This window comes from Camarhynchus parvulus, chromosome 3 (genome assembly GCF_901933205.1).
Source record: "Camarhynchus parvulus chromosome 3, STF_HiC, whole genome shotgun sequence".
NCBI lineage: Eukaryota > Metazoa > Chordata > Aves > Passeriformes > Thraupidae > Camarhynchus > Camarhynchus parvulus.
The window spans coordinates 6,068,958-6,091,790 of record NC_044573.1 but is presented as its reverse complement, the minus strand read 5'-3'; the positions used below and the strand labels follow the sequence as shown (position 1 = coordinate 6,091,790).

The 22,833-nt window shown below is 54.8% G+C and overlaps 1 protein-coding gene across 1 annotated transcript; it reads right to left on the bottom strand.

The window, feature by feature from the left end:
• Positions 1–1,579: 1,579 nt before the first annotated feature.
• On the bottom strand, positions 1,580–22,443 carry PTK7 (protein tyrosine kinase 7 (inactive)). Its single transcript, XM_030944288.1, is given in 22 exon segments — positions 1,580–2,413; positions 2,620–2,798; positions 2,874–3,025; positions 3,106–3,186; positions 3,716–3,784; positions 3,786–3,949; positions 4,132–4,287; positions 7,350–7,553; positions 7,839–7,966; positions 8,323–8,473; positions 8,698–8,847; positions 8,984–9,013; positions 9,016–9,102; positions 9,196–9,331; positions 9,705–9,838; positions 10,031–10,297; positions 10,545–10,675; positions 11,603–11,750; positions 12,700–12,890; positions 13,394–13,496; positions 14,001–14,294; positions 22,215–22,443. Coding segments are annotated over 22 exon segments (3,309 nt in total). The 5' UTR covers positions 22,408–22,443; the 3' UTR covers positions 1,580–2,252.
• Positions 22,444–22,833: the final 390 nt, after the last annotated feature.

The window sequence follows — 22,833 nt, the reverse complement described above, 5'->3', positions numbered from 1 at the left end:
GGAATGGAATGGATGTGAGAAGTGGAACAAAAGGACATCAAACAGCAGCAAATGCACGAGACAGGTCACTTGCAAGTTGTAGAGCACATAAGCAGGAGTGCCACAACACTCACACGCTTCAGAAGGGTTGCACACACACTGGGGGGGACTGGGGAGCAACAAGAGGGACATGAGGATGCAAGGAGTAGAAGGAAAGGCACATCCTGATCCCTCTGTCCCCAACAGGCACAGTGCCACCAGTCCCACGCTGTGGCCAGGCCCTCTGGTCATGGAGGCAGCCAGAGGTCAGGGTGGCTGTCACCTGCTGCCAAGCCTACTACACCAGGGAGCACCAGGTCCAGCAAACCAGACCTGTTATCCTCCTCTAGAGAGGGGCCCAACACCCAGCAACTAGCACAGCTTAGCTTGCCAAGAGACCTTGGCTTGGGGAGAGTCCATATCTCCCCTTGCAAGTGTTGGAAAAGGGACAAACACCTTTGATAACTGGCAGAGCAACTGCCAGCAAACTTGCTTGCACCCAGTTTCCAAGCCTGGACCAAATGTGAACTCAGGGCCAGCTAGCATACTCCAAGAAATGAACACTTTCCCCCCTCCAGCATCTCCATAACCTCTTTGGGTAGCAGAGATGGGAAGAGGATCCTGGACATACCTGGTCCATCCTATTAAAGCAGAGCCAACTATGGGTAGTTCAGGACTTCCCTGGTCCAGCATTGGGTATCTCTGATGATGATGATGATGGTGATGCCACAGCTTCTCTGGGACTCAGACCTTTATTACCCTTGAGGGGAAGCATCTCCCCTAATACCAGAACGAATGTCCCTTGTGCAGCTTGTGCCCACTGCCCCCAGTTCAGCCCCACCAGGCCTCCTGCCAAAGCTCAGATCTGTCTGTATAACCCCCCTAGCCAGGGCTGTGCAGCCAAGTGGAGCTGCTGGTCCCAGTGCCTCACCCTGGCTCCAAGGGACAAGCCCATGCTGGCGTGGCTCATGTTCATGCTGTGGGGACTGGGGCTTCTTGTGCAGCACATGCACACCTTTCCCTTCCCAAGGAGACTGCCAGGACCCTGCCATTGTTCTGGGCCATGAGCACAGAGGAGAGGGCTGCAGACCACGTGTGACAGCAGGATATCCTCCAAGGTTCCCCATCCAGGCCTGGTCCTGCCAGCATCCTGCAAGAAGCTGAAAATCTCCTGTACAAAACCACAACTGTGGAGCTGCCCCAGGCCACAGAGGTGGGTGCACAAACCCAATCAGTACCTGAAGTGGGGGCAGCCCACCAACATATCCATGAGTGGTTGTTTGCCTGGAGTCTTGAGAGGGACATTTTCTCTTCAGACAAGTCCCTCTTGGGAGAGCAACTCATGACTGCCCAGAGAGACAGCAAGTGCTGAGGCAAAGTGCTCCCTCAAGGCACACAGGGCTGGAAGCAGCATCTCAGATTCACCTGAGAAGGGGGCAAAGGGGTTAAACACAGCAGACAGATGCCTGAGGAATGAGCCCCAAACCCTTCCCAGGAGCCATGTGGAAGAAAACCGCTACCTGACAGCAGTATTTTACAAAGACAAAAAACAAAACAAAACAAAAAAAAAGCGCCTTCTTTATTGAGAGCAGCACGTAAAAACCCAACAAAACCCAACCCTTCTTGGCTGCAGTACCCTCCACTCAAGCAAACAAACTAACCCAACTCTAGGCTGCATTCCAGTAACAGAAATACTATGGTAGGGAGGAGTCAGCGCTCTGGAAGAGGGAGAACAGGGGGCTCTGCCCAGAGTCATAAGTACAAAAAAAGGCACAGGGTAACTGGGAAAGGTAGTGAGCTCCTTCATATGCCAGGCACTTTGTGCTCCTGTTGGCTGGCCTGTCCCCATGGGGAAGGGGAAGGCAGGCATGCCTAGCACAGACGGACGGACGGACAGAGGCCGGGCCAGGCCAGCAGAGGTGGATGTGGTGAGCAGGGACGCCCGAGCTCTGCCGTGGGAGGGGCGGCTGCTCCATCCACACCAGCAGCCTGAGGGCACCGGGCTGAGCAGGCAGGGGGCAGGAGGCAGCAAGGGCTGTCTTTTGGGACCCACTGGGGAGGGGGGTGGGGCTGGGGTACACTGGCTTGTGCTTTGAGTCCAGCAGCTGCTGATGCTGAGCTGCTCGCTGGCGCATCGGGGTCAGCAAGGGGCTGTGGGAGTGCCAGGGGCTCCCCGGGCACGGACAGACCCCTGTCCACCCTGCCACATCCTTCACCAGCAAGGGCTGGGGCGCTCAGGCTTTGCTGTCGGCTGGGCTGTCCCCAAGGGTGGTGGCAAGCTCGCTGAAGGAGGGCCGGTCCTTGGGGCTGGGGGCCCAGCAGCGCTGCATCAGCTTGGCCAGGCGGGACGGGCAGCCCTCGGGGGCCGGGAGCTTCGTCTTTCCTGACTGGAGACCTGGCATGAGAGGAAACATTGGCAAGGGGTGTGATCCTCCCTGGGGGATGCAAGGAGAGCAGCAGTTCTCCATGCAAGGCTGGGACAGCCTCCCCAGCCAGACCAGCACTGTCATCATACAGCCCGATCTGGTCCCCTTTACCACAAGTAAAGCACCTTGTGTTGTGCCCTACAATCCCAGGGACAGCACAAGGTGCTCCACATACCTGCCAGCACCTCATCATCTGCCAGTGGAGTGTAGGGCATCTCCCCATGCGTGAAGACCTCCCACATGAGCACCCCAAAAGACCACACATCCGACTTAGTGGAGAACTCATCTTCCAGCACGGCCTCAGGTGGCATCCAGCGCAGCGGGATCCAGGCCTGGCGGAAGTGGTAGTACTCGCTGCGGGCAGGACAGGCAGGCAGTGAGACTTGGTGCCATTTCATCCCCTCCCATTCCCCTGCCAGGCTCCCTGACCTGTTGTACACGTCCTTGCTGAGGCTCAGGGAGGAGACCTTGACCTGGCGCTGGGCGCTGACCAGGCAATTCCTGGCTGCCAAATCCCGGTGCACGAACCTGCCGTTGGAGAGGTGCTCCATGCCCAGGGCCACCTGTGTGCAGAGAGACACCTGACCCCAGAGAGCTGTCAGCACTGGCTGCCCTCCTTAGGCTCCCCAGCCCCAGAGCACTTCCAGAGCTGCACGGTCACCTTGTGCTTGGTAGTGAGTGGCTGTGGCTTCAGAGACTCATCTTTGCTCTTGGAGATTCTCAGAAACTGCTTCAGGTCCCCCTGGAGACAGACAGCAATTCAGAGTCAGCATCTCTACATACTGACAAGGTTCACTGGTCCCTGTAGTGCCTGGATAAGGCAGGCCCACAGATCCTCATCTCCTGATCCATGGTTCCTGCCTGTTCTCCTGGTCCCTGCCTTGTAGGGCAAGCCAGTATCTTGTTTCTGGGCCTCAACTGGCTAAGATTAGGGCAAGCAGGCCTGAAATCTCCAGTTTTTTCATGCCCCAAATTTATTTCTCTCCTACAAACTCCAGACTCCGCACAGCCCTTGGCCATTCTGCAGCACGGAGTCCCACAACTTAGCTTGTATGGCTCAGTCTAGAAGATAAACCAGAAATCAGGAGATTGCAGAGAACAAAGTCACCTCTAGGTCTTGCAGGAGACTCCTCCAGAGGCTGGGAACAGCACTAAGCTCAGCCTGGTCTCCTTACACCTCGACTGCCCTGTGCTGCCAGCCCATTGCCACACTTGCAGGCCCCTCTCCCACCGCTGTCACATCCCTGCTTCCCTGCTGGCAGGGCCCTTACCAGGTCCACGTACTCCAGGACCATGTAGTGAGGCTCAGCCTCGCGGCACAGCCCCAGCAGCCGCACCACGATTGGCGTGGTTCAGCTTCCCAAACATCTCTGCCTCCCGCCGGAAATCCAGCTGCAGCTGCTCATCCCTCGTCTGCAGGCTCTTCACCAGCACCAGCGCCTCGCCCTCACCATCTTCTGCACCTTTGGCCTTGGCCAGGAACACTTCACCAAACTCCCCCCTGCCTGCAAGTGTGGGGAAGCACAGGGGAAGGCGGCGTGCATTAGGACAGCAGGTGTGCCCGACATTCCAGGGGCTGCAGGGCCCTCTGCACCCAGCACATCCTGGTTTCTGGCAGGGACATGCTGGGGTTTCAGCCACAGGTTTCCTGCTGGAGTGGGGACACGGCCAGGGTAGCCCAGCATACCCAGGGTTGTGATTGTCTGCAGGTTGGAACGTGGAAAGTGCATCTTGTCCGTAGCGCTGTGGCGCTTGCTGGCTCCAGAGCTGCTGCCCAGGCTGGTCAAGGCCACTTCTTCCTGAATCTCTGCTGTCATCTGCCCGTTCTGCAGCAAAGCACCGCCTGCCAGGGAAGCACAGGCAGCTTCAGCATCCTCCCAGGCCACACAGTGAAAGCTCAGCCCCTCCTGGGGCTCCGACACCCCGAGCACTCCAGCCCCAGGCAGCAGAGTGGCCTGGCCTCAGTTTTTGCCCCATCTCTGGCAGCCCAGCAGCCACCCTTGTAATCAGATGCTGAGCAATGGCTTTGGTCCCAGAGCCAGCCAGCCCCATCTGGCCTTGTCCATCCCACTCAGTCATCCCCAAGCAGTGGCTACATCCAAACTACCATTGACAAAAGCCTGCAGGACAGCAGCAGGAGATGGGATGGGCGAGGCAGAGGTGGAGCAGATGGACACTGCTCACTATAGCCACAGTCTCTTGATATCCAAGAGACTCTCAAGTCTATCTGACACCAGCTGCTGCAGTCTGATGTCCCTGCTCCCTACTCACTTCCCAGCAAGCCTTGGGAATGTCCTTGGAAGTGCTGAACCTGTAAGACCAGACCAGCCTGGATTTTAACTGGCTGGGTTAAAGCAGTGCTAGGAAGCACTGTCCTTGCAATCAGCTACAGCAAGCTTTCTGCACAGGAACTTCACTAGAAATTTCCCTAGCACAAACACAAGCCAGAGAACAGGACAAAGCACGATTGCCTTGAGAAAATAGAAAACCCTGCATTTTATAGGCAGCTTGTAGAGAAATGACTGCATAGATGGCAAACCTTGATTTTGAATGTATTTACTGCTTGGATCAGACCTGGTTACTAGGAAGTGGTACTTTCCATAAGATGAAGGCAGGAGTTGGAATTTAAAGCAGAGAACAGCCCTGAGCTAGGGTCACTCACACCCCTCCAGCATCACTATTCCATTTCAGCTGCTCCTGGAATAAGCACTAGGCAAACAGCCACAAAATAGGAAATTTTAAACAAAATTAAGACAACCCAGCACGAGGTAAATCCAACAGAGTCCCGCTGCCTGTAGTTTCCATCACAGGCTGTTGCATCACACAGTGTGTGAACATGCCTGCTTGCAATGCACGTGTGCAAGGCAGGTACCAGCACATCCTGAGCAGGCCTGGCCACTGTGACAGGGACCACGGCTTTGTCACAGGTAGGACTGGAGCTGTGAACACTGAGATGAGTTAAGAGCCATGGCTACTGACATCTGTCTGCTCTCACGTGGTAGAGTAAGATTTGCAAAGATAAAAACAAAAAAACACCACTTACCCTATAAATCAAGGCTGATGCTCCTCGCACTCTCCCTGTTTTTACACTCATTATCAGCAGGACTGTCTGACCCTCTGCTGTCTGCACTCATGACTAATCGTGTCTCAAGACCACAAGCTTGAAGCCAAGAGGATAACACAAGACGACCACTGCAACTGTGCCAAAAAAATCCAGAAGGCTGCAGAATGATGAGTGTGCTGCCACTGAGAGACAGCAGCAGCAGGCAGCAACAAGAGCCACTTTTGAGAACACACATGTTCATGTTTCACAGAGCCTGGGCAAGGCACTTGGTAACAAAAGGACAGGAGGCTTCATGTATCCAGCAGTCCAGAGAGGAACCAAGTGTGAGGAAGCTGCCTGCTTTGCCCACCTGCCTGCAACAGACACAGGAGCATCTCCTGGAGAAACAGACACAGCCATGCTGCCCTGGAGACACTAGCACAGAAATCAGTCCCCACAGCCATGAGCCTCCCCAAATGCTATGTCTGTATTCAACAACAACAACAAAAAAGCAGCAGAGTCAGCCATGGATACTGAGAGCAAGCTCTCCTTACAGAGGATGTGGCACAGCAAGGACGTGACCTTGAAAAGTAACTGGATGGTCAGGAGTGCACTGATCCACAGGAAATCCATAGCAAAGATCCACTGCAAGTCCATGGAGAGATTAAATCTGTCTGGATCCTGAGAGCACTGGAAAAGTCAGCTGGTGGTCAGCCAGGGAGTACCTGTAGGTACTCAGGCAGGTGCTGAAATACTTTGTGTCACCCAGCTAACAAGGGACCACATCAAAAAGAGACAAAGAGCCACATCTTTGAAAACTGTGCCAAATGGAGTAACTCCACTAGAGCTGACAGCAAACACAAACCACTTCTCCAGAGAGGCTGTGGAAGGACCAAAAAGGAATGTAGACATCTGGGAAGATGGATCTGCTTGTAAGAATGAGGATGCACCTGGCAGCTAACCTGGTTCCAAATGAAGGGAATAAGAAGGGGCAAACTCTAGCAGAAAATAAATATAATAAAGACAGGCCAAGATAAAAATCTGAGACCACCTCAGAAACAATTGAAAGGAATTCTTTCCCAGGAAGGGGATGCTGGTCAGAGCCTGCTGGCACAAGTGAGCTGCCTGTGACTTCTCCACTGAAAGATCTCACAGTGGTGGCAGATGCAGAGCACAAAGCTGCTGAGATGCTCCTGCATCCCTGCTCCTAGGAGGTTCCCCACAGCCAGACTTCTCTGGAGGTTTGGCTCTGCTCAAAGTGCCAATGCAAGGAGAAAACCAGGAGGCAAACCTAGCAGTTATGTTTTGCCAGGCCCTCACAGCAAATTGCATGTGGTCAGGATGTGGCTGTGTGCTGGAGAATTGGGAACATCTGCATTTATGGGAAATATGAATGGGGAGATCCAGGGAATTAGGGACAGCAAGCTCAACTGCACCCCAGCACTTACAAGTCCTCACAGGAGATAACAGAGGGAGTTCAGTGACACATCTTCCCTTCAGCACCAGGAGCTGCTGAAGTCTGATTTGAAGAGGCCAGCAGAATACTGCTATTTCATTACACTGCACCAGGGAACCTTCCCTCCCCTGGGACACATGATCCCACATGCAGGTGCTGGGATGCAGGAGTGAGACACAAGTCAGCAGGCAGAGATGGCACAAGGTGAGGCTGGGATTCAGGTTTCACACTGACTTGCCCATTTCTCACCTGGCAGCAGGTCTCTGCCATCAGGCAAAAACCACAGAGTGAGAGACCATGGGTTAGGAGTCCTCCTATCCCCTGGGAGCTCCCTGCCCCTCAGGCTCTGCAGCACAGGGACAGGGGGCTGTGGTGAAGTTCTGACCCTCAGGCGTACCGGCCTCACCGTTCAGACACTCCATCTCAGGCTCCTCGCCCTCTGGGTGCTTCTTCAGCCTCTTGGCTTTTCTCCTCTTCTTACAGTAGAACATCAGCCCCAGCACAATAATAATGTAGGCAACAGCTGCCCCCACTGAGAGCCCAATGGTCTGGATCATCTTGTAGGGTGTGTGGCTGGCAGGTCCCTCATCCTCTTCTGCTGCTGGCTTGTCTGTGGGGCAGAGAGCATCCAACACGTGGGGGTGTGGAAGGATTTCCCAAATCCTGCTCAGGAATGTGCTGGAGGGATGTGAAAAGCCCCCAGCCCCCTACCCACTGCTGTGGCCACCTCCTCACCCAACCACACCATACCATGCACATCCCACAGCACACTCTGCTGCATTCCAGTGGGGATGCTGCTGGGACTACCTGGCAGGCACTACCAGAGCCAGAAGCAGGGCCTAGAACTGCCAGGGATTCCAGGAGGTCATGTCCCAACCCTGGGCACCTTCCTTACCTACAACATAGAGGAATGCCTCCCGGTGCTTGATGTTGCAGCTGTTGCCAGCGATGCAGGTGTATTTTCCAGAGTCCTCGGAGGTGACGTCGTAAATCACCAAGGAGCCATTGGGCATGATCTGAATCCTGCCAACCACACACACAGAGCTCTTTGCAAACACCAAAGGGCAGAAGCAGGCCTGGGGCACCTGCAGCCCCACATCCCCAGAATGCCTGAGCCCCACGTCTCCAGTGCCATCAGCTTCCATCTCAGGCTATGCAACACTTAAGAACAGATGACTGCAGCTCAATCACAGCTTGGCAGGCTGTGGCAGAAAGGGAAACCCTGGGGCCAGCAGAGTCTTGGCACGTGGAGTCAACTACGTGCCCACCGAGCTACGAACCCAGGATTGCACCACTGGCACCCTCATACTGGGCAGTGATGAGGGATACTTGGGAATGTCTGCTGCGCCACGTGTCAGTTTGGAATGGAGGCTGTGTACCTGGGCAAGAGCTTGCCAGGATCCAAAATCTTGTCCTTCCCTTTCCACTGGATGTGCGGTACGGGGTCCCCCTCTGCCTGGCACTGGAACATGGCTGTGTGGCCCGGGTACACCGTTGTGGGCTCTGGCTCCAGCTTGAAGGTGACGTAAACTGAAGGCAGAGAGGCCAAAATGAACTCTGTCAGCTCCTGGGAATGGTGCTAAGCTCCCAGCAGGGAGCAGGGCCAGCACGGTGGCACGTGCCCTCCCAGGCTGCATGCAAAGCCCTGACAAACTGTGAGACACAGCTCAGGACCAAGCCAGACACTGCTTTCTCTGCCACCCAGGCCAAGCCAGCCCAGCAGGAAACACCCCTGCCTGCCACAGGGCCCTCACCTGCTACCACGAGCTGCACGGTGGCGCGGATCTCGCCCTGCGGCCTGTTGGAGGCGATGCACGTGTAGTTCCCTGAGTCGCTCCTGCTCACCTTGTGGAAGGACAGGATGCCAGCATTGTGGCTGACGTGGGATGGCAGGCTGCTCCCATCTGCAGGACACGAGAGCACGGATGCAGCAGTCATGCAGCAGCACAGTGCTGCTTCACCCACGCTGGAGGTGGGGCAAGGTAAAGCTCCCGTGGCCTGAGGTCAGAAGCAGGCACACCACAACCAAATCCCCCTGACCTGTCTTAGTCCACTGGATGGTGGGTTTTCCCGGCCCGTGGCCGAGCAGGACACTGTGACCTCCTTATCAAACTCCATGCACTGCAGGGGCTGAGGTGGCGGGGTGAACTTCAGCTTCTCTGCAACAGACAGAGGCGACGTTCAGGCTCCCTGGAGCTGGAGGTGTCACCCCTGCAGCCGCCAGGGAGGGACGTGAGGGGCTGCCAGCCTACCCAGCACGTGCACCCGCGCGTATCCCTCGATGCTGCCCGCCGGGGTGCTGCTGACACACTTGTACATGGTGCCGTCGTACACCTCCACGTTGTTGATGCGCAGCGTCCCGTTCTCCGAGATCTCAAACCGCGAGTCCTGCCCAGAGCGGGGGAAGGAGCGGGGCACAAGTGACGCTGTCACCAGCCCTAGGGTCAGCCCTGCCTTGTGGCACTGCTGACACTCCACGTGCCGCACCGTGCTTCAGATAAACACAGCCCTGCTGAGACCCACACGGAGAACTGAGACCAGCTGAGGGGACCGTTTTCTTTGCCCTGCCCCAAAAGCACAGGGCTGACTGCCAGCCAACCGTGCACCCACACATCAGGAGGATGGAGCTAGTGCCAGGAATAAGGCCAAAGTGGGGGTAACAGGGAAGCTGGGCCCAGGAACAAGGTGAGAAACAGCAGCAGCAGAGCAGGTGCCCAGCAGGAATGCCCAGGAGGGGCAGGGGCTTGCCTTGTGGCCTCACCTCAGAAATGGAGACGCCATTGCGGTACCAGGTGACGGTGGGCTTCAGGGAGGCCTTGCTGAGGCAGTGCAGGTATCCTGGCTTGCTCTCCTCCAGCTGGCTGTCCTTGGGCATCTCCACCCATTTGGGTACCGCTGGGCACAAAGGCAAGGGGTTACACAGAGGGGTCAGTACGCCTCTGGCCAGCAGCAGTGCAAACACACCCGCAGCTCATCCATGAGAGGTGCCTCTCTGTATCAGTGAGGTAATGAGCCACGCTGCCCAGCTCATCCTAACCCCCTACCCAGCCCCTCTTCTGCTCCCACCCTTTTCAGAAAGTTTCCTACTAGCCACAGTGACGCTCAGCTCCTGTTTCTTCTCTCCAGCCTTGTTGGCAGCATGGCAGGTGTAGATCCCTGCATCCATCTCAGTGATACTGGTGAAAATGAGCTGCTCTGCCTCTTGGTACACCCTGCCAGCAGTGGGAACTCGTTCCTGGTTTCTCTCCCACCAGACCTGGGGTGTGGGTATGCCCTGTGGGGCAGTGCAGGACACGCGGTGCCCCTGGTTTGCTGTCAACACCTTCGGGGAGAAGGGCACCATGTCTTCAATCTCTGAGAGGAACAAGAGACCACAGGGCTCAAAGAGGGCAAGAAGATGTAGCCAACCCACCAACACCATCATTCACAGGGGAGGCACCATTTAAAGGTGAGAGCACACAAACTGTTTGCTCCCCTCATCCAGACAGCAAGGACGAACCATTGCATGTACTGACCCACTGCTATATTGTCACATAGCCCCAGGGTGACACTGGAGCTCTGGGGACCCGCTGCCCACCCTGTCAGCAGCCCCAGACCTCACCTGCCAGCCGCAGAGTTGCCTTCAGCACGAGAGTTTTCCCCCTCTGCCCGTGGCCAACGCACTTGTAGACACCGGTGCTGCGAGCCCTCACCTGGGTGATCAGCAGGGAGCCATTGGCAAACACGGTGGTCCTGGGCACGTGGGGAGAGCAAGGGCTCAGTGGGCATCTGCAGGACATGGGCCACAGCTACAGAGCTGAGATGTCCTGCATGAGCCCGTGAAACCAGGAAGGGCCACGCCAAAGCTTCCCACCACATGTAAACAAGATGGTTGGGATATATTCTTCATGGAGGAAATGAGCTCGCAGAAGTTTTTTTTTCTTGGTGAAGAGCTGGTTCCCACCAAAAAATGCATCAGCAAGCAGGAGCCAGTTCTGGGAGCACACAGAGCCAGGAGGAGGGGCAGGGGACACAAGGTGGCGCCCGGGGGCTGCCAGCACCCAGATGGCACTGCTTGCTTCCCAGAGTCTGGAAGAGACATCCCAGCTCCGGGATCACTGCCCTGCCCTGCAGACTGCCCCATGCTTAGGCTGTCTGGGGCTTAGAAACACTCCTGGCTCTGGGGATCATCATGCACATGGATGTGGAAGTGCAGAGAGCCATGGGCCCAGTGATTGCTGTGCACATGTTGGGGGTTGGGAGGCGTTCCCAAGTCTGAGGATCACCATGTGTTGGTATCTAGTACTAGGACACATCCCTGACTGTGAATTGCCCCAAGTGGGTGTGTGGAGCTTGAGCTTCCCTGCCTCCATAGAATCACCACATCTGGGGCTGAGAGACATCCCTGACTGTGGGGCCATCACGCATGGGCATCTAGAACTGACAGCCCCACAGATTTGTGTGAGGACAAACGGCTCCCTGAGTCCTGTTCAGGTAAATGCCATGCACAAGGACCAAGTCCCTGCTAAACCCAAGCCAGTCAAACTGAGAAACCATTGCCCATAACCACTCTGATGTTGTGTGCTTGCCCTCAGGTACAGGCAGGGTTTGAACTCTCCCTTCTGGAACACAGTGCCCCACTCCTCCCAGCCCTGCCCCCATCACTGGGGTCCCTGTTACTTGGATCTGTTGGTGACAGGGTTGTCTTCAAAGAGCCACTCCTGCGTGGGAGGGGGCACGGCTGCAAACTGGCAGTCAAACATGGCCTCTTCGTTCTTGGTCACGATGAGGTCCTGAGGGACGATCACTGCCTGAGGAAAGCTCTCATCTGCAATGGCAGAGACCACAGGAGGGTGAGAGGGACAGAGGGGCCTGTGGTGTCCCCGCACCAGTGCTCTGGGAAAAGCTCAAAGAAGAGCTGGGTGTGCCCTGCAAGCCCAAAGGAGGCAAATGTGCTGGCACAGCTGGAGTTAGGGACTCAGAGCCCAGGAGCTGCTCAGAAGGGGAAAACCCCTTCTGTTTCCAGCATGGCCCTGAGCACCCTGGTTCCTAGTGAACAGATCAAAGCTGACACTGGACAGCAAAATTCCCCTGTCCAGTTCCAAATACTCTGCTAATGTCAGCAATTCTTGCCCTCCTTAGGGCTTTCCTCCAAAGGCCAACAGGGCATTTAGCCACATGGCAATGACACCAGCAAAATGAGAAGCACCTACAGCCTCCAGGGTGCTCCATTACAAAAGAAGACAGCATAAATCTGCTCCAGAAAGACAGAGGGGCAAATTAACACACAGAGACAGGGCTGGGCTCCAGCCTGGCTGTGGTGGTGTTCGGAGGGGTTTTAGGATGAGGGAAGAGACAAGAATGTTGACTTTATGTTTCAGAAGGCTTGATATATATTATATTAAAACTATACTAAAAGAATAGAAGAAAGGATTTTATCAGAAGGCTAGCTAAGAACAGAAGAAGAACGATAACAAAGGCTTGTGACTGACTGAGACAGTCTGGACAGCTGGACTGTGACTGGCCATTAATTAGAAACAATTACATGAGACCAATCACAGATCCACCTGTTGCATTCTACAGCAGCAGAGGATGGTTGTTTACACTTTGTTCCTGAGGCTTCTCAGGAGAAAAAATCCTAAGGTAAAACATGTCTTTGACACCTGGCCAGGATTTGTTGGGTCTGTCTCTGCCCAGAAGCTTTGCACAGAGGAAAGCCACACTAGCAGCAGAGCAGGCTGCGGGCAGGGCAGTGTGACAGCTGGGACACAACTCACCGATGACATTGAGCGTGAAGTTGTCGTGGCTGCAGACGGAGCCGACGGCGCTGCGGGCGCAGCAGTAGTAGAGCCCGTTGTCATCGGGGTTGGCGCTCGGCAGGGTCAGCGTCCGCTCCTTGTTGCTGACAGAGTAGGAGCTGTGGCTCTCCGGGAGGGGGACACCGTCCCGGAACCACTGCCACATGGGGCTGCAAGACAGGGGCGGGCGGGTGAGCACGGGCACGGCGCCGTCAGGGCTGCCCCGGGAGCGCGTGTGCGGAGGAGACAGCCCAGAGATGGCCCAGTGCCCTGGCTCTCCGTGCCCGCTGCCGGCCCCGACACAGACACGAAGCCATGAGACATGCAGCCAAGGTGGACGGGACACGACTGGGAAGCGACGGAGAGTGACTGCAGCACACCAAGCAGCTCAGCAGCTGGGCTGTGCCAGCCCATCCTTACTGTGCTCCTCGCTAGGCGGCTCTGGGGAAGCCGTTTGCCTTCTCCCGCGGCGCGCGGCACAGGCTCAATCCTGCCTTTGGCCTTCCCTGACTCTACTGAATTCTTGCGGGAGAGAGGAGGGGAGGTGGGGGAGGAGCAGAAAGAAAAAAGGTGGCGGGGAAGAGGGAAGGGGATAGAGAGAGAGAAAGAGAGACCACACAGCCAAGGTGCAGGGGCCCCTGGCAGGGTCCACTCCTCAGGAGGCAACCCTTACCGTGGGTGGCCATCGATGTGACACCGCAGCACAACTGTGGAGGAGGGCTGGATCTCAGCTACGCTGGCCGGCTGCTTCAGAACCACGCTGCCTGTCTCAATCCCTGTGGGATCAAAGAATACCAACACAGCTGGCTCTCCAAACCTACAGAGCCCAGGTGCTGGTTAGTGGTGACTCGCTGATAAGAAGAGGAGGCAGCAAGGGCACAAGCATGCTTAGAGATACACATGCCCTCAAGCCAGTGTGGAGTAAAGAGACACCCACACTGCAGAGATCCCACTCTGCCCTATGTAGCTGTTCTTTGAGGGTTAAGGTGAGTTCTGAAAGAACATACTTGCCGCAAATGTCCCAGTTTCATATGCACAAACAGGAAAGGGGACAGGAGAAAGCATCTCTGACACCCTCAGGGACACCAGAAGACACAAGAGGACTACAGGGCAGGATGGACATGGCAGCTGGAGAGGAATGCTACTTGAGCAGCCCAAGCTGTCCAGTCCCTGTCTGACCCACACAAGCATTAGCAGACAGCCTGGCAAAACTATTTCCAGCCTTGGGCCCTCCCAAGAGAATGCTTTTCCCCGTGCACCATGGGCAGCCCCACACTCACACTTGATGTTGAAGGAGGCGTTGGCCGTGCGCGCCTCCTCCCCGGTGAGCACGTTCCTCGCCAGGCACTGGAAGAGCCCGGCGTCCCGGTGCCGGTCCACGGCGGCAAACTGGAGGTTGCTGCCCTCCTTGAAGCGCTGCTCCGTGTCCTGGACGGGAATTCCGTCCTGCAGCCACTGGAACTCCACGTCCGCCGGCTCCTTGACCTCGCAGCGGAGGATGGCGCTGCGGCCGTGCAGGGCGTCCTGCGAGTAGGGCTCTTTGGTGAAAAGAATGCTCGCCTGTGTGCCCACGGCTGCAAGGTAGGAAAGGGAGGGCACGTTCAGAGCAAGGGAAGGAGAAGAGTGGATCAGGTGAGCATGTGCTGTTCTCAAGGGTCTCCAGACAGCCAGAGACATGTTAGGAGAAACACAGCTCAAAGCACATCTGTCAAAACTCATTCAGAGTTTGAACAGATCTGTGCTTGGATGCCAGCACAGCTGCTTTAAGCCTGTCTGCAGCAATCACTGGAACAGGGCTGCCTGAGCTTGCCACAGCCAAGGAGAGCCCTCTGCTCCCTGGGGACAGGGGCATTAAGAGGGAGCTCCCACGACCCACTAGTGAGTGTCACACTCCCAGCCTGAACAGAAAGATGTCTTGCAATGTATGAGCCAGGAAGGCAGTCACCAAAGCCCTGGAGAGCAAGCAGCCTCCTGGGCACTTGCAAGGTTTCTTTGAATGCTTCTTGTCCTGTTTTTTGGGATGCAACCTAAGTTCCAGCCTTGCACCACGATTGTCCCTGATCAGAAACACGCACAGACTGTTTCTAGGTTTTCCTCAAAGTCCCTCTCCTCAGGACTATGTCTCTGACTCACCTCCACAGCCCCAGCAATCACGCAGAGAAACGCTGGTGTGGAACAAGGATTATCTACGTGAATAAGCACAGCAGCTGCTGGAACACAGCACAAGAGGATGCAACAGGGACACCACAAACTTGCGCTGGTGACTCAGCCCGCTCGCAAGCAGGAGCGGAAACAACAAACTGCAATAGCTGTCCTTGTGTCAGCTAGTGGCCTGAGGGGCTGGAGGCATCTCTCTACAGAGATGGAAACCCCCAAGAGCCCACCTTGACACATTAATGCCCATCCAAGAGCTCGGGCAGGGTGCTTCCCGGGCAGTGCCTGGCATGGCTGCTGAGGGAACCTCTCACACATTTCCAGATCTGGCTGCTGGCTACCCCAGCCAGCCCTGCAGGCACTCTGCTCTGGTTACCAGCTGGAAAAGCAAGGGAAGCAAACAAAAGGCAATTCAGCACATGAGGATGGCTCTTGGACTCTGTCACCAGCACCATGCTCTGCAGGGAAAGGGGCCAAGCCAGGCAGATTTCGAGCTTCTTAGAATGAAGACGAACAAGAGCAGGGTCAAAACAGTGTGCTCCCACCACTGCAGGAGAAACAGCTTCAGAAAGTGGTTGCCTGGGTAAGTTACATGAGCAGTATCAAAGTCCAGCTGAAAGGCAGCTCCTCTCTGGACACTCAGCCACATCCCCCTACCCAGCATCTGTATAAAAGCCTGGTGAAGGGATATGATTTGACAACACATCTCAGTCAGACAGAGCTAGGGATAAGGAATCCTTTTCCAAAAGAGATGTTTTGAAGACCATCAAATTCCAGGAAGCCACAAGATCCCTACCCATGCTGGAAAGCCTTTGGAGCCTGCTACACAGTGCAGGGGCCGAGGCAATGCTGCTCATGGGCACCCCGGTGTCAGGCACACATTTCCTGCAAGGCTGGTCTGTGCTCCCCCACTCACAGCAGCAAGGCACTGACACAGGCACTCAAACAGGGCTTCACACCTGTCCCAAACACATCAGCCAGGAGCAGGGGCTGGATTTTGAAGTGACCCTTCTGTCACTGAATTCCCAACTGAATTTCCTCTGATCCCAGAGCTGTGAACTCTGAATTTGGCTGTCCTGACTTCTGCAGCAGAACAGCCAGCTCCATGCATTTCTCTGGAACCTGCTGATGGTCCTGTTTCCCTGAGTCTCACACTGAGCCAAGTCCCATCAACATGCTGTGCTCCAAGGGTCAGCATGGCCAGTGAAGCCTCCATGGGCAGCTGCCATGCACTCCCCTAAAGGTAGGAACTATCCATCCGCCTGTGACAGCTGGCTCATGAACCTGAGATGAACACACGCCTCAAGGTGATACAACGTGCAGGAACATGTGTCACATCAGATCTGTCCCAAGGAGGGCGCTCAGCAAGGCACCCAGCCTCACTCAAACACAGCCGTGTGCTCCATAGCCTAAAAGCTCCAGCACATCAGGAGCTGAGCTCACACCAGAACTGCTGCTGGGTCAAAGGGGCAGGAGGAAAGGGGAACAGAGCACTCAAATCCACTCAGGTTTGAACCTACAGGACCCAGGACTGTTATTTTCCCCAGACATGCCTCAGGCATATTTCCATCAAACCACACCTGTACGGGACAAAGCACGTGCCAAGTGCCAGGGTACACAAAGCTCATGCAGGAGATGGATTTGTTCTGCTCTTGGAGTGTCAGCCTACTGATCATGCCAGTGCTGGAGTTTGTGATGAGACACCTCTCTCTGAAGGGGCAGACCATTAGGGTATTGAGATTATATTTTAAATTACATGCACTTCTAGCATTAAATCATCAGCATTACCAATGTAACACCAAAGAGCATCAGAGCTGTTTTCAGCCCATCTCTGACAGCACAAGTGCACTTCACTCAGCAGTGACCACCTGAGAGCTTCAGCTGCCTCATCACATGCATCCTGCTGCTCCAGCATGCCCCATGGCCAGGGAGGAGGACATGGCTCTGTGGACAGAGGACATGATGGTGGCTTGGCACAAGTCCCACACGGGAAGCAGGGATTTTACCAGGTGTCAGGAAACGCTGGGATCCAGCTCCCTGGTGAAACAGGAGGAATTATTCATGTTGTTGTTTTCCACGCTGGGGAAATGGACACAACCATTTCAGCTCAAGCAAGATGCCTGTGATGAACAGCTCATGAGCGCAAGTGTCAAGGCAAAATGCGATAAATAAATGTTAAAAGTGCAGCAAGAGCCACTAACCTGTGTTTTGTTCAACAATAGCATCCAAGGTGCCACTGGTGAACTGGCTACACATGCTGGAAACCATTGTCCCAACCATGTATCACATCTGGGCTCCAAGGAAAGACCAGGAGCAGCTAGATGTGGTCCAGAGGAATCCTACTTGAGTTTTGGGGCGGAAGACATCAGAAGCCCAGAGGTGGCCACAGCTTTTCACAGTACTTAATCCAGAGCACCAGGGCCCAGTGCTGGGAGATGGGAGCTGCCTGGAAGAGCTGCACAACCCTGGCCCAGGAAAAGGCTGCAGTCAGCAGGGTCTGTGCATCCCCCTCCACCTCCTGGACTTTTGGGACAGAGGCTCAAGGAAGCTCCCTAACGAGAGGATTGCTGTGTGGGATGCCATTATGCCAGAGTTTGGGTAAAACCTGTACAAAGCCAAAAATCTCCACTGGTGCTGAGTAAAGAAAATTTGTTGTTCCACTCAGCAGCTGCAGGACCTCCCAGCTCTCCTGTGTGGCAGAGCCATGGCCATGTGTGGCTCAGCCACTGGAGGCTACCCCAGAGAAGAGAGCAAAGGCAACCCCAGCTCACACTGGACACCTTCCCAACAGCTTCTGCTGTGGTTTCATGAGCTCATCTGGGCTGGGACACATTGCTGGGAGCTGCTGAACAAAGCAAAACGCTTCCCTTAGTGAGAGTCACCTCAAAAACGATCCAGCAATGCCACATCAGCCTTAGCAAGACAGAGGCAGTGCAGAGCTCTCCCCCAGCAACACAGCTGGGCCAGCCATGGTCCTGCAAAGCCCACGCCAGCATGGAGCATTCCCAATGTGTGTGCTGGCAAACATCCGGCCTCTGCACACGCATGTGACACCAGCCACCCCTGGCCGGGAGAAAAAGAAACCCTCCACACATGTTTCTGGACTAAAACTGCCTCAACTGTGGCTACAGAAAGCTTTTCAGGAAAGCTTCAGCCAGATTAGATAAACATGGTTGAAATGCAGCACACTTGAAAACACCCAGAGGGGTGCTACCCAAAGGATACTCAATTGAAATGCAAAACCCTCAATTGAGGTGATAGATAAAGGTTAAGTGAATTGTATAGGGAGGTTCAATTGGTACCTACAGGTCCTCAGGGTACCATCCCCACACACCACAAAGCAAATCATCTGCAGGGAGGGGACATGGACTAGCAGGATGCACAAGGATGGAGAGAAGAGCAGGCTCAGATCCCATCCTGGCTGTGAGATCATCCTTCTGGCAAAGATCTGAGTGCAGGAACACAGCATCCTTCAGGCAGCGGCACCCTCTGCACAAAACTAATTTCATTTTTTTAGGCAGGCAAATAGCAGCTTCTCAGGAAAAACAGTGACACTGATACACCTGCATCACCAGTCCTAGTTTCTAACAAGTGTATCTCAATTCACTTTTCTGTCTTGGGGTGTCCCCAGGTATTGAATTTGCAGGCACTCCCGATGAGGGGAGAGAGAATGATGAGGAGGACTCCATCTTATCAGAAGGCTAATTAATTACTTTATTATACCATATTATTCTATACATCTAAAACTGAACATGCCAAGCACTCAACTCTGCACACAACTCGTGATTGTCACCCAACAGTCCCAACACACACTCACTCTCGGCCCTGACAGGCCAAGGAAACAAAACACCATCACTTTGGGTAAACAATCTCCATATTGCATTCTCCTTTTGCACAAACACAGGCACAGCAAATGATAAGAATTGTGTTTTCTTTCTCTGAGGTTCAGAGAATGCAAAACCCAGAAATATCCTTGGGAAGAATTGTGCCTTGATTTTCTCTGTGAGGAGAAATTTGGGGCTGCAACCAGGACTCGGCCATTGCTGAACTCCAGCCTGAGCACATGCAGAGCATTTCAGGGTGACAAATAAAATCAACAAAGCCATATCCAGGACAGACTTCTGAGCAACTCTATGAAGTCAGTCACTGCTGTCTGAAGCTCTGCAAAGTTTTCAATCCTGTGGGATTGCCAGGAAGCAAAGAACTCTCCACACCTCTGGTAGAGGACACACAGCCCCATGGTAGCCGCTCCCTCAAAGGCTGCCACAGCATTAATGCAGTGATGTGGCAGCAGACTCAGCACGGACTGGGAATGTCTTTGGGACTATTCTCCAGAGCCAGAAGTGCTAACTAGAACTCACTGCTTTAATGCCTCGGTGCCAGTTCCACAGGCTCACCCGGGCACACTCCAGCACCCAACACCGCCTGGGTGCTGCAGAGCAACCGTGCAAGCTGAGGAGACCAGGCAGCACATCTCCTGCCCTGCCTGCCAGGCCAGGCTGCCTACATCTTGAAACAATCCGAAAATCCTGGTCTCCTTGCCTCACGACATCGCTTGGGAATGCGGCCTCAACCACAAAGGCTTCAGCTGCTGCACAGCCCCAGATTCCTGCTGAGTGCACAGGCACCCCTCTCACCTACAGCCCTGCTGGGGAAAGCACAATGCAGTGCTCCACATGCCCGGCCCTGTGGGAGATCCATGCTTCCACCACTCCAAACTGCCCCCACCCCGGCATGCCCAGTGTGCAGCTCCTGGGCACCAGCTCCTCTGAAATAAAAGAGCTCTGGACAAAGGACAGAGAGGGAAAAGGAGAGGATCCATTTCACTTCGTACCCAAGAGTTTACCAATCTCTGAGACACCACAGGATATGAGTAATCCCAAAGCTGCTTGCAACCAAACCAGGAGCTAAAAGCATGGGAATGGGATTCGGGAGAGGGCTCTGTGCAAGTATAAGGTTTCCTGGTTTGGAAAGCAAGCCCAGCACTCTGGTGCTTCTGCAGCCTGTAGCCCAGCCCCATTCTCCAGCCAGGCCCCAGGAGCATTATTCTGCAGACTTGCTTCCAGGAGCACTTCAGCAAAATTCACCCTGGGTCAGCTCAGCCAGATGTGCAAGCCAATTTCTTTAATGCTCTGCACCTGGAACAGCAGAGTTCAGAGGAGCTTCAGCTCCTCTCCAGGGCCCAGGACAGCAAAGCCCAGAGCACCCAAACTGCATCCATCCTTTCTCCACAAAAGGGAACTATCCTCTTCCTCTTCTTCCCTGCCAGCAGGAGGCCTCAGACCTACCCCAGCTATGGAGGGGGAAAACCTGGCTTAGAAGAAACAAAACTAAGACCTAGAAGTACCAAGATGTGATGGAAGCAGCCAGCTGCAAAAACTGGCCCAGCCAGCTGTTCTGGCAGAGGACATGACTGGCCAGCATCCGTTTGGCGTCTCAAAGCAGAGTGGAGCTCACATGCTCCCATGCCAGAGCCAGGAGCTCACAGCTGTCCCAGCTCCACCATGGAACCAGCTCTTCCTGGGGCTGCACAAGGAGTGTGCAGGTCTCAGACCCGAGGAAGGAGCTGAATGTGTTTACAGCACCAGCTCAGCACTGAAGGAGACAGAGAGCTCTGTAACACACTGCTAAACATTTGCTCCCTGTCCATCTCCATTCACAGCTAGCAAAGATGCCATGCTCCCTGGGAAGGCACGGCTGGGAAGCCTGCTCCCCCTGGCTCCCCAAACCTGCAGGGCCTTTGCAGCACCCCAGCAGTTCACCAAGGGAAGGCCCTGGGCCCTTGCAGCAGCCACACAATGCACTTCCCTGCAGAACAGAGTCCAGGGATACAGCTGGGAGAGAGCAAGCTGGCCTGGCCAGAGATGCCCCTAGTCCCCACCTCTAACTTGAGGTGAACAGCAGGAGTAGCCTAAATCTATCCCCAGGCTGCAGCACTTTCAGATTCAGACTGACAGACCAGGATTAAGAGACCCTTTCACCACTTTTTGATTCAGCTACCAACTCTGGGTGTGCCAGCTAAATAACAGAGCTCAGCAAAGCAAGGTGGCAGTGACAGCCTCTGGCCCCCTCAGAATCCATCCTCAACACATGACCACCCCATATACCCACACTGTGACCTTCACTGCTGCCCCTGCCACTGCTCAGACCACTGAAGAAACAAATTGCCCATCAGCAATACAGGCTGTTGCTCTTTGATGAGAAGCCACTAAGGAAAAGGAGGATTTGGATGACCACTCACTCCCAGCTCTGTAAACCTGTAACAAGGCAAGGCAGACACAGGCAGAGCTGCCACTGCATCCCCCAGCTGCATGTTTAGCTGCTGCTAACCCCAAGCAAAACAAACCAACCAGAACCACAGCTTGGAGGGTGGCTTGGCTCCCTGCAAGCCCAGGGGCAGAGCTATGGGCCACAAGAAAGACAGTCCCCAAAGGAGAAAGAGCAGAAGAGACTGAGAAGCTCACACTCAGGACTGATTTATCACCTATTCTCTGAGAAAGACATCAGGCCACAGCAGAAGTGTGCTGTCAGTGCAACCATGGGCACATCTTCAGAAAAGACCATGACCTGTGCTCCATCCTAAGGACAGCAGGGATGGTGTTAGGGCCTGGGGTCCTGGCCTCTCACAGGTTTCAATATCACATTCTCAGAAAGCATTGTCAAGCAGGTCTTGTCTTTAGGAGCAACTTAAACATCACTGTCTGCAGGCAGCAACTCCTTCAGTTGCCAAGTCCTCAGGAATGGCTCCAGCACTTGGGCTTTGCTTTTAGTCACTCTTGGATCAAAGAGCAGCAAACTCTGTGTTCAAGCCCTGGCTTGCTTCCAAAGGCTGGGCCATGAAATCACTGAGCTAGAGCATCCTGAGCTTGCTGGTCCAGAGGACTTGACAAGCCCTCTGTCAGAACAAGGCTCCACTGCCTGCAGGCAGGTTTAACTCCTCGTGTGCTGTGTGTGCACTGCTCAGCAGCAGCTCAGCCCATGCAGCCTTGGCAGCACTCCCTACAAGGGAGGAACACTCCAGACACTGAAGCGCTGCTGATGCTCAGGACTGCAACTCTGCCCTGACAGCCTTTTCTTCCTGCTGCAGCCAGGCACAGCTTGCACAGCCCCTGTGCCCACATGAAACCTAGGGCCCAATGGGCTTGGCATCTCTCTCCTGTTCTCCCTCATCCCCATGCACAATTGTCATCTGAAGCTATTAGCAGCACTTTGCTTGCCTGCAGTGCCTGGGCTCCTTCCAACCCAGCCTTCACTGCAAACAGCCACATCTCCAGAGCAGCAAGCCAGCCCTCTCCAGAGCAGGAGAGCCCCAAAGAGCAGCAGGCAGTAAAACCACTCACCTGGCCTCCTGTCCTGTCCTCTCTGCCACCACTGGATCAGCCAAGCACTTCGTTCCTTGATCCCATCTTCTGCTCCCCATGCTCTGCAGCCCACAGGACACAGACTGCCACAGAGCAAGCAGAGCACACCAGCATCTGCTCTTTGTCCCTGCAAGGCTCTCAGAGAGCACAGGGCCCCATACAGACCTCCCATTCATGTCTCCAGCAAGCCATGTGTTTCCTGGCACAGCTCATTATGAGCACGCTCATATAAAAGCAGATTTTTGGCATGCCAGAACAGGGAACGACACATGGGTCAGCTTTTCCTCTGTGCTGGTCACAAGCACAGAGCCAGCAGGCTCACTTGCACCAGCTGAAGCCATAGAAGCAAGCAAGGAAAATCATGAATGCTCAGGAACGTGAGCAACCCCCTCCCCTGCCTCCAGGGCAGGCCCCTGGAGCCACAAAAAGCAGCAGCTGGGAGCATGCCTGCTCCACACACAGCTCTTCCACTGCTGGAGCAGCAGCCAAGCCAAACACCCAGAGATACTCTGCATCTCCAAATTATTTCCAGCCAGAGAGATCCTCCATGCGAGAGGTTCCAGTCCAGAAAGCCTCTCAGATGGGCAGGCTTGCAATA